The sequence below is a fragment of the Montipora capricornis genome, chromosome 13 (assembly GCF_036669925.1).
Source record: "Montipora capricornis isolate CH-2021 chromosome 13, ASM3666992v2, whole genome shotgun sequence".
NCBI lineage: Eukaryota > Metazoa > Cnidaria > Anthozoa > Scleractinia > Acroporidae > Montipora > Montipora capricornis.
In genome coordinates this window covers 28,772,411-28,782,410 of record NC_090895.1, presented here as the reverse complement: position 1 = coordinate 28,782,410, position 10,000 = coordinate 28,772,411, and the positions used below count along the sequence as shown (strand labels likewise).

The 10,000-nt window shown below is 36.9% G+C and overlaps 2 protein-coding genes across 3 annotated transcripts in view; one reads left to right on the top strand and one right to left on the bottom strand.

Annotated features, from left to right (window-relative positions):
- The window catches only part of LOC138029913 (UBX domain-containing protein 7-like), an 8,360-nt gene extending 6,509 nt beyond the window's left edge, over positions 1–1,851 (bottom strand). Inside the window, exons 1-4 of the mRNA XM_068877765.1 lie at positions 1,432–1,851; positions 995–1,059; positions 114–182; positions 1–9 (exon numbers count right to left, since the gene is read on the bottom strand). The exon at positions 1–9 is cut by the window's left edge and continues 101 nt beyond it. Coding sequence (XP_068733866.1) covers positions 1–9; positions 114–182; positions 995–1,059; positions 1,432–1,796 — 508 coding nt within the window. The 5' untranslated portion in view covers positions 1,797–1,851. The remainder of the gene's footprint in view (positions 10–113; positions 183–994; positions 1,060–1,431) is intronic.
- A 41-nt stretch (positions 1,852–1,892) lies between these two features.
- LOC138029910 (uncharacterized) overlaps positions 1,893–10,000 on the top strand; it is a 29,635-nt gene continuing 21,527 nt past the window's right edge. Inside the window, exons 1-9 of one of the 2 annotated variants that reach the window (XM_068877760.1) lie at positions 1,893–2,086; positions 2,161–2,257; positions 3,870–3,923; positions 4,873–4,970; positions 5,704–5,781; positions 6,171–6,236; positions 6,321–6,458; positions 8,852–9,118; positions 9,801–9,890. In XM_068877760.1, the coding sequence (XP_068733861.1) occupies positions 2,248–2,257; positions 3,870–3,923; positions 4,873–4,970; positions 5,704–5,781; positions 6,171–6,236; positions 6,321–6,458; positions 8,852–9,118; positions 9,801–9,890 (801 nt within the window). In that variant the 5' untranslated portion in view covers positions 1,893–2,086; positions 2,161–2,247. Of the gene's footprint in view, positions 2,087–2,119; positions 2,258–3,869; positions 3,924–4,872; positions 4,971–5,703; positions 5,782–6,170; positions 6,237–6,320; positions 6,459–8,851; positions 9,119–9,800; positions 9,891–10,000 lie in introns of those variants that run through there. The other variant, XM_068877761.1, reaches the window with a different exon arrangement.

The following is a 10,000-nucleotide window of genomic DNA, read 5'->3' as shown; positions in this document are numbered from 1 at the left end:
CTTGTTGCCCTAAACAAAAAATATGGTTTAAAAAAAAAAGTGCTTTTTTACTATGAATACAGACAAATCTGGCCAATTTTTTAATATCTAAACCAGTAATTCTTACTACTTACTTGCTTCTGCCTGGAAATCCCTGAAGGCATCAAAGACTGATTTTGCTTGGCGTCTTCTCGTTGGATAAGCTGTAAATTTTTAAAAAGTTGACTTAAAATAGAACTTTCCACTAACCTTAAAAGCCACCTTCTACAAAAGGAGGTGAATTGTTTCACCCACCAATTATCCTAACATTTCAACAACCAATCAATAATGTTTGCAAATCTATGTTCACAAAGCTGATAAAAGTATGTTGGGATTGTTTTTTTTTTATTTATTACCTTTTAACTCATTTTACTCTGTCTAACACCAGACGATTTTACCAGTAAATGGGGGGCAGTCTAGGGTGGTTCAGGTGTCAGTGGCCTTAAGGCCACACAAAAATCGTTTACCGTAAAATTTGTTCAAGAAACATGACTTTGTTGCCCCTGAAAATACTTCTATTATTCCACAGACGAAAAACATCCTTGCTTTTTAACTCTTGAAAAGTTATGATACCTGCCAACTCACATGAATCAAACATGTGTATAACACAACTGGGAATCGAAGCCATGCTTCCACAATCTAGGACAATTAACACCCGCTGACTTAAAATTCTACACTACTAAGTAACATGTAAAATAGAATTTGACCATTTCCAGCTGAAATAGTCCATTGATCGACCTGCACTCAATGTCTCATTTGAGTCAAAAGCTAACAGATGCCCTGCTTATGTTTGAGGGACTGAAATAAGCAACAGCAATTATGTGTTTTGGCATTTTCTGTTTGCTATGTTAATTTTCCTGGGGGGGTGGGGAGGGGGCTTTTTCCAGATAATGTTCATTCACCACATCCCCATTTTTGACAAAGAATTAGGATCCTACAATAAATATTTATTCGGGTAATATCATGGTAAATTTACCTTGATACGGTTCAACTAAAATCCCTCTTGTCTGCGGAATAGGTGCTCTCACATCATCGCTAGCCCTAATGTATAAAGTAAGATCATTTGAGGTACGACTCTTGACAAATCGGTTTAATTCAATTTGATTTGTACTTTCAATGAACTATGCCTTGAGCCAAATTAAAAGGCTCTTTTTATTATTGAGGATAAATAAGATACATCGTTAATATGTTGAGGACATTTATTTCTGGCATTGAAAAATCGAACTACATTTTGTTTAGTTCAATTTCTAAAAGGTAACTTCTTCTTTTTCATTCAAATCCGTTTTTTTAAAAAAATACTTCCTTTTAAATATAATGATAAAAATAAACAGTAAATAAAGCAAAGTGCATTTAATAAAACGATATCATTGTAAAATTAACACTGAATATTTAAAAATTCCAAATATAGCTTACCCACTGGCACAACCAGCTGCATTTGTTCCGTTTGCAGACTCAGAGTTGGCACTCGCTGCTTGTGTCTCGGGATCTTCGCACGAATCTAGATGCATTTCTACTGCCATTTCCAAGTTTCCATTACAAGCCTCCAACAATGACTTTGCGATTGCTTTTGTAGCACCGGTGACATTTACAAATTGATCGACAAGACTTGCTGATATTTTCGTCTTGGTCGCCATTTTGGAAACCACAGATCGAACGCGGGAAATAAGTTCGACTAGGGAGGGGTGCCACAAAAATGATCTAAAGTCTTCCTTTGCTAAAATTTCTTGGAACAATAAAAAGCTATTAAAATGATTAATTTGTTCATTAGAATGTGTCATAAACGGTTGTAAAAAACGGACAACGTTTAACTAATTTTAGATTATTCCACCCCCACCCTGGCGGGCTTTATTTGTGCTTGGATACCGAGGAGGTCTGAGGAGAGATGGTTGTCGAGTTCAAAACTTTATATTGAATTCTTTCTTTGCGAAAATATTTCCATTAGATACGATATATTTGTGCAAATCTCTGGTCATTGTCGTGAATAAGCGGCTTGTAAGAGATAGGTGTAAAGTTCTGCATAGCGATGTGCCGAGGATAAAGGATGTGCTGTCAAAACATAATTTTCATGGTACGGCTCGCGGGGAATTTGAAAATTGCCTGAAGTTATTTTCTTACCTGCGTTTTGTTTTGACGATCACACAGTGATGGGGATGAACGAACTTTTGTTCCATTGCTTGCTGTTCAAATGAGATTCCACTTGGAAAGGGATACTCACAGATACCATACAAAATGAACGAGGGTACGTTGGTTTCAAATGTTGTATTTAAGTGAGATAGTTAAGTACAATATGTGGATTTTGGTACAATTTGTACACTTATTAAGCATAAGATCTAAGGACAAATTTGTCCATTAATCCTTAAGTTTGTATTATATATAGTCTTTTCTTATTGGTACTTCTCGAGGAAGGTCATCTTTCGTTCAGTTCATTCATTTAACTGGACATATATGAAACATGGACCCTTTGTCCATTGGTCACTATTCATTGTGGACCTGATCAGGACCAGGTCACTGGACTAATCATGCCTTATTTTGAAAAAGTAATTATTATTAGTTATGTTTAAAGGCGCTTGCAAACGAGAAAACATTGTTTCTTAAAATGTTTCCTTGGCGCACAAACGAGGAGACATTTGCTGATGAAGCAAAATGTTTGTGAACAAATTCAGAAACATTTTTGCTTCCCAGGAAGCAAATTTTGCTTTCACAACAAATGTTTCATGGGCCTGAAAAAGAGGAAACATTTGCTTCCACGACAATGCTCCTTCCGCAACGTTGTTTCCTCGTTTGCGGGAACCTTAAGTTGTTGGAAAACTGCATCATTGGCTGCTACATGCTGTAAGTGGTGTCATCATATTTTGCTGATCAATGTCCTCAAGTTGCTTCACAAACTCCCAGACCACAAGTTTGGTTAGAAATGCTCTTCTGAGAGCATCGGCTAGAAAAATCTACTTGCTTTCATGTAAATGAAGCAACATGTTATGTAGTCACTGGGGGGCTGAGTTGAGGGACCTTTTCACTGTCGCCTCCAATGGTTTGTCATCCATCTCTACATTGACATCCTCTCAACTGAAGATATAAGCGTCAATTTTTTTTCACACAAATATGATTGCTAGCAGCTCTTTCTTGATATGGACGTATTGCCTTTCTTTCATAGTTTGAGCTCTTGATGCATAGGCTAATTGGCTGTCCATTTCGGAGTATTTAAGCAGCTCCTTGCTAAAACTGAGACGTGTCACACTGTTATGGTGTGACTGCTTCTGAACGATTGTAGTCGTGCTATGGTAACACACTGAGGTGTGTTTGTAAATGTCTTCCTGTGGTTTCCTTAACCCTTCTGCCTCTCATAATGTCACTCCAACAACACACTACCTCAGTGGCTCAGGAACTTGCTAAGGTATTGTGCTAGTCCAGCAGGTACCGGTAACAACTGAAATCCTGTCTTGTCATTTGGATTTTGGCATCTCCTAGTTAGTTAGTTAGTTAGTTAGTTAGTTAGTTAGTTAGTTAGTTAGTTAGTTAGTCGACCACAGTCGAGCAATTCTTCACAACTTCTCGCCACTCTTCTCTGTCATTCATGATGGCTTTAATTTTGACAGGATCAGCTTTTAGGTCTTTATACAGGTCTCATTCCCTTTTTTGCACATGTCCTATGAATCCAACTTCTGTTTAAGTCTTAGCTTGAGCCTTCATGTTTTGCACTGTGGTAGGAATGTGATCAAGGTTAAATTTTCAAGTCCTAGTTTGTGGGTGTGCCTTTAATTAAACATGATCATTATCTTAAAACCTGCAGTTTAATTCATTTTGTAATTATGGTCCCTTTTAATTTTACGATCTATCTGTTTTTTGATTACTAGGCATGAACTTTTCCTTTGGACGACGCCAAGAGAATGTTGATTGGCGTATGCTTGGTGAGAAATACCCTTTGTACCAAAATTGATTTCTAGAAATACCATGTTGTGCTGAATACCTTGAGTAAATAACGAGGCATCTTTTTTTGAGAAGTTTTAAGTACCTGCTTTGGTTGGCTTGATTTTAGAATACTTCCCCAGACCAACTTATTTGCTGGTTGTTGAATTGAAGTATACCAGTAATTATTAACATATTTCGATTCAATGTTGAAATTAAGCTGCTGAGGTAGGGTATTCAGCAAGTCTTGGTTATTTAAAGACTCTTAATTCTTGAAAGTAATAATGGTGAAACTTCAGAGTCCATGATATACCCAAAATTCATCTCAATACAATACATACTTAATTGACCACTCCCCATAGGGGCTTTTCAGGGCCAATGAAACACAACAAAACGACAGAACAGAACAAGAACAACAACTGTTAAGAATCCCAACTGGCCGGAGGCAAACCAGTTGGCTATTTACAAGTGCAGCTGGGAAGTTAAACCAGGGACTACCAGGATCAAATTCAACGAGTGGTTAGAGTGAGTCTTGAACCCGGGATATCCGGATCTCAAGGCCAGCCCCCTAACCACTGGGCTACACTGCCTCCTATCTGTGTGAGAAGTCATTATCATCTATTTGAGTTAGCCAATACATTGCTGACAAGCTTCCTAGGTCATTATGGTCATCGGTGATGGTTTTCAATGACACTCATTCTTCTACAGAGTTTTCACCCTGACGTCTGAATCATAGTTCAGACCTATTAAGGGGTTAATCGGTTATTACTTAAGGTACTCTTTATAAGACGTGAGAACTTAAAGGCTACACAATAATATTGGGGGTTCAGTTTTGCAAAATGATGATATGAGGAACCCAAGATACTGGAAATTTACTAAAACATATCTACCCTCAGACAGAGCTATTTTTGTTCAGTCTTTTGTCAACAAAAGATTTCGTTTTTTTTTTAGCGTCCGTGGATGTTGATAAAATCCAGCGTGACATGGATGTAAAAACACTACAAGATAACATCATGCATATTACATTTTGCAACATAGAGGCAGAGCTGGTGGGTGAATTGTATTTAAATGTATTTTCTTGTTGTTGTTGTTGTTGTCAGCTTTTATTTGGCTCAACAAGGAAAAATGTGAATGGTGGCTCATAAACAAGATGCACTTTATAGTAAATATCCAACCAAATAACAACATAATAATTTTGGTAAAAGGACTGTCTCGTATGCCACATAATTGTAGAAAATGAGAAAATCACCCAGCTTACTGTCGTCTTCCAGCACATTCTTCACATGATTTTAATTTTTTTAGTTGTTATTTTTATAATGAAATATCACTCTCAACAAAACAAACAAGTCAGATCTATTCACTCAAAGAGAGCAGGAAACACTGGTATAATGTGAATAGGGTACAAAATGTAGCACAGTGGCCTAACAACAATTGACTAACGGCGCTTTCCTTTTGTCAGAACACAGTCCGGCCAGACCTGTCAGTTTGCAAAGAAAATGCAACAATTTGAAGGAACACTTGCATTCTTCTGGAGGAGTATAATTATCATCCTTGAAGTGTGTTAACGTAAAGGCGTTACAATAATAGTGTTGTTAGTCCTTCCAAATGTCCAGTCTTGCCATTCAGTTCTTTCAAATGGAAAGTGTCCTAAGTTTGAAGATAGATGATTATCTGTTTGAACATTGCATTTTGAACAACAGGTCTTTAGTTCCATTGTGTTTGTAATATATTAAAAGGCACAGAAGTTAAGTGTGTTCACTGACTTAAGCTTTTCATCAACAGGGAATGCAAGGCTTTGGATATGACGCAAACTTTATCAAGATGTTCAAACTTGCTCAACTCATAATTGAGTACCTTCTGGTAAAGTATTCACGAAAATAATGACCGAAAAACTAATTTGAATACTGTATGTAGGTACAATAACAGATTAAGTATTTGGAAAACAGTGGATGTTTCTCAAAAAGAATCAGAGTTGCAGATGGGATTTGAACCCAGAAGCTCCAAGATCTAGCTGGGTGATGTAACAGCAGAGCTACTGAAAAGTCAAGGCTGTTGAGGCTTTGATTGGAACTGCATCAAGCAGGTCTAGTCAAACCTCTCCTTATCTTACAATAGAGTCTCTGGTAGCTCAGTGGTTGGAGCTTCCTGCTAGATCTTGGAGAGTTTTGGGTCCCATCTGTGAGTTCCAGTTGGAAATCGCATATCAATAAATCTTAAATAGATGAATTTATTCTTTTATTCATTTTCAGCATTCTCAGCAATTTCTTTCAGCAAGTCTTGATTCTGAAAACAGAACTCTGAAAGAGTCTATGGAGGTAAAGCACAAGGAAGTTTTTTCTATGAACTTCTCATCATCTTGCACAATGTTCACATTGTGTTTTTTTTAAATATATATTTAGGTTGCTCAAAAGGCAAAAGAAGAACTTGAGGAAAGAAAGGAAGCTTACAAAAAACTAAAGAAACAATGTCAGAAACAAAAACAATGGATTGCCGAATACCAGCTGCTGATAAGAGCAGGAGCCAGCGGTCAACACAAGGTATGTAAGATGATTTCTCCATGGAAAAGATTTTAAACTAGAGTAGTCACAGAAAGACCACTTGGGGACAAAAATATCAGTATTAATTATCCTAAAATCTCACTGCCACCCAAAAGTCTCCATGACCTTTTTTTGTGGTAGCCTACTACTCAGCTGTAGTGTTCTTTAAAAGTCAAAAAATTTCCTTAAATTCCCCCATTCCATTGTCACATTATTCAAACACAGCAATCAACTGCAAAACTCTGTTTTAACCCTTGCCTTTATTTCCTTGTTTTCTTCTCTGTTTCTTCTAAAGTAAACAAACTCCCCCTATTACATGAACCAGTATTTCCTCTTTATCTTAAGTTTCCACCTCCTTTTCCTACGTATAGCCCTCTTCTTTATTTCTCCTTTGTATATTTCAGTTGCAAATTAAATGATTTTTGATCTAATAAAACCAACACCAATATTATTATTATTATTATTATTACTATTATTATTATTAGTAGTAGTGGTAGTGGTAAGTGGTAGTGGTAGTAGTAGTAGTAGTAGTGGTGTGCCAAGGAGAGTGGTTAATTGATTTAGTTCTGGAGAAGTGTTAGCGCCAATGCGCATTAAGTTGCTTTTAAGCCTTTTTGGAACTGTTCCCAATGCCGCAATTATTATTGTTATTCTTATCTGTTTTATTGAATAACTTTTCAGTTTACAATTTGTTTTGAAACTTGCTGCGGACAGTGGAAACAGTTCCTGGACTAAAAAAAAAATTGTAATATTATTATTATTATTATTATTATTATTATTATAATAATTATTATTATTATTATTATTACAATGGAGCTCGAAGAAAATGGCAGACTACCCTTTCTTGGAATGAACGTAATCAGGAATGGATGCTACCTGAACACAACGGTGTACCGAAAACCAACTGACACCGGACTGTTGTTACATTATCACAGCCACGTTGACGCGAGATATAAACGGTCACTGATAAATACCATGCTTAACCGTGCGTTTAAGCTCTCGTCTACATGGAAGGCCTTTCACGAGGAATGTGAACGCCTCAAAGAGATCTTTTCCCGTCTGTGTTATCCTGAAGATCATGTGCAGTCCACCATCCGCCTTTTCGTTGATTCAAAAGTTTCCGAGGAATCACGCACCCACGTTGATGAGAAGCGTGGGGACCCAATCAGAGTCGTGTTGCCCTTCAAGGACCAAAAATCTGCGAACGCCGTACGGAGACAACTTGCCGACCTAAGCCGTAAGATCAGTGCGGATATTACCCCTGTCTACACGAGCAAAAAGATCAAAGAAGAGATCCGGGTCCGTGAAGAGAAGCCACCCCTTGTAAGCCAACAGTGCGTTGTGTACCAATTCAAGTGTGACCTGTGCGACGCAGGTTATGTCGGATATACCTGCCGGCACCTTCACCAGCGCATTGAAGAGCACAAAGGGGCAACCATCGTCGACCATCTGAGAGAGAAACATGCATTGGAACCTAACAACATCGCAAAGAGTTTTAGAATCCTGAGAAAGTGCCAGAACAAGTTTGATTGTCTTGTTTTTGAAATGTTTTTTATAAAAGAACTGAAACCATCGCTAAACAAACAGTGTGACTCTACCTGCGCCAAATTATTTGTTTAGAACAGTTCTTGTAATTAATTATTTTTTGTCTATTGTTTTTCTCTAGCTACCATTCATTACTCCATATATTTTTAGCACTTTTTACACTTTTGTACATATTTTTATCACATTTCGGCGTTCGCCGCATTTTTATCTAGTTTTTACATATTTATGCTAATTCTTAAAACTTTTATTCTCACTTGAAAATGACCTCCGAGGGGTCGAAACGTCGTGACTTTTTATCGTTAGTTTTTATTACAAAATCTATTATTATTATTATTATTAAATATATTCTTCTACTTCTTCTTCTTCTTCTTCTTCTTCTTCTTCTTCTTATTATTATTATTATTATTATTATTGTCATCATCACTGAAGGCAGTGTTGTTTAAAGAGGCCATTAACCCATTGACCCTTTGGGGTGAGATGTAATTGATTTTACTGTCTAACACCAGACAAATTTACTCATAGACCCTATGCAAAAATGGCTGCCTTTAAATTGTTCTTTTGTTCATATTCAAAATAGCCCAACTAACCTCGTTTTTGAGACAAAAATTCTAAAGAATTTGTTTTCCTGAACGAGGTTAGTTGGGCTATTTTGAATATGAACAAAAGAATTCAATGGAAAATTCAACTTAAATACTATTGACAAATTACATTTTGTAAACTTTTAACCCAGGGTAGTGCTTACACTCTATTGAACAACTTGACTCCTAAAAAGAATGGCAAGAAATCTCAATTGTGGTGAATTAAATGCCAAGAATGAAAATTCTGTTATTTGTCATTCTACATTGTAGTGTCCATGTTGTGCCAAGTCATTTGTCAGCCACGAGTATGTTATATCACATGTGACCAGAAAACATGTTGAATATGCTAGCCAAATGAATGGAATGGGGTCCTTTGCAACATCTGTAAAATCTGTGGCTGCCGTCTCTGTGGAAACAAAACATGGTATGACTGAGCAAGAGAAAACGGATCTAGAGCAAGAACTGGAAAGGATAAAGGAGAGACTACAAAAAACAGAGATGGAGCTTCAGGAGGAAAAGAAATTGACAGAATCACAGGTGCTTCCTTTCTCTTAGAAAACTATTCTGTGCTGTTGTTCATTTATCATTGTAGTCCCTTAATGCTAGCTCTCGTGGAAGCATCTTGTCTATTAAAGGGTGCATTCGATTGACTGTATTCCAGAATAGGAATGCATGGAATAGAAGTTAGAAATCCTTCTTTTTTTATGAAGATCCACATTAAAATTGTCAAACACCTGCTAAAATGCTATTTTAAACGTATCTTTATTATCCTTGTTGCTTCAAAACGCCAAACGTACCATTTCAAATCGTCACGCCACATATTCTTATTCCAGAATAGGGTCAATCGAACGCACCCTAAGAGTGAAAAATATCCTTTTTTCCTTAAGTGTTCCATGATAAAGGCCGCTGCACATCCATCACTTTGGTTGTCTTGTGATGGACAGATGAGTCACAGGCTTTCTTAGCACTTAATGTTGGGTCTCCTGTGGCCAAATAAAGTAACACAAGTGGCACAAGTTGGTTTTGGTTAAGTGGATAGTTTGGTCACCATACTTCTTGGCAGTTTATGCTGGGGACCTCGTGGCAGTCAAGAAAGAGGTTCACCTCATGCTCAATTTCTTGTGATGTAAAAATTAAAAATATATCAAGAAGAAAATGTGCAAGTTCTACATGTTTATTTGATAAAAAAAATTACATGACTTTTTTTGCATTATGGCAGAGAAATCGACTTTCAGCAGAGTATCAAGGAATGGATGAGTTAAGACTGATGTTTGAGAAGTGGAAAGAAGAGGAAAAGGCAGAACAACAGGTCAGTCACCACAAAATAGAACAAAAGTGCTTTTGTGCTTTTAGTCTTTAATACCAGTTTCCTACAAATTTTGTTCAAAATTTGTTCTTGTGGTTTAAAGTAGAATGTGG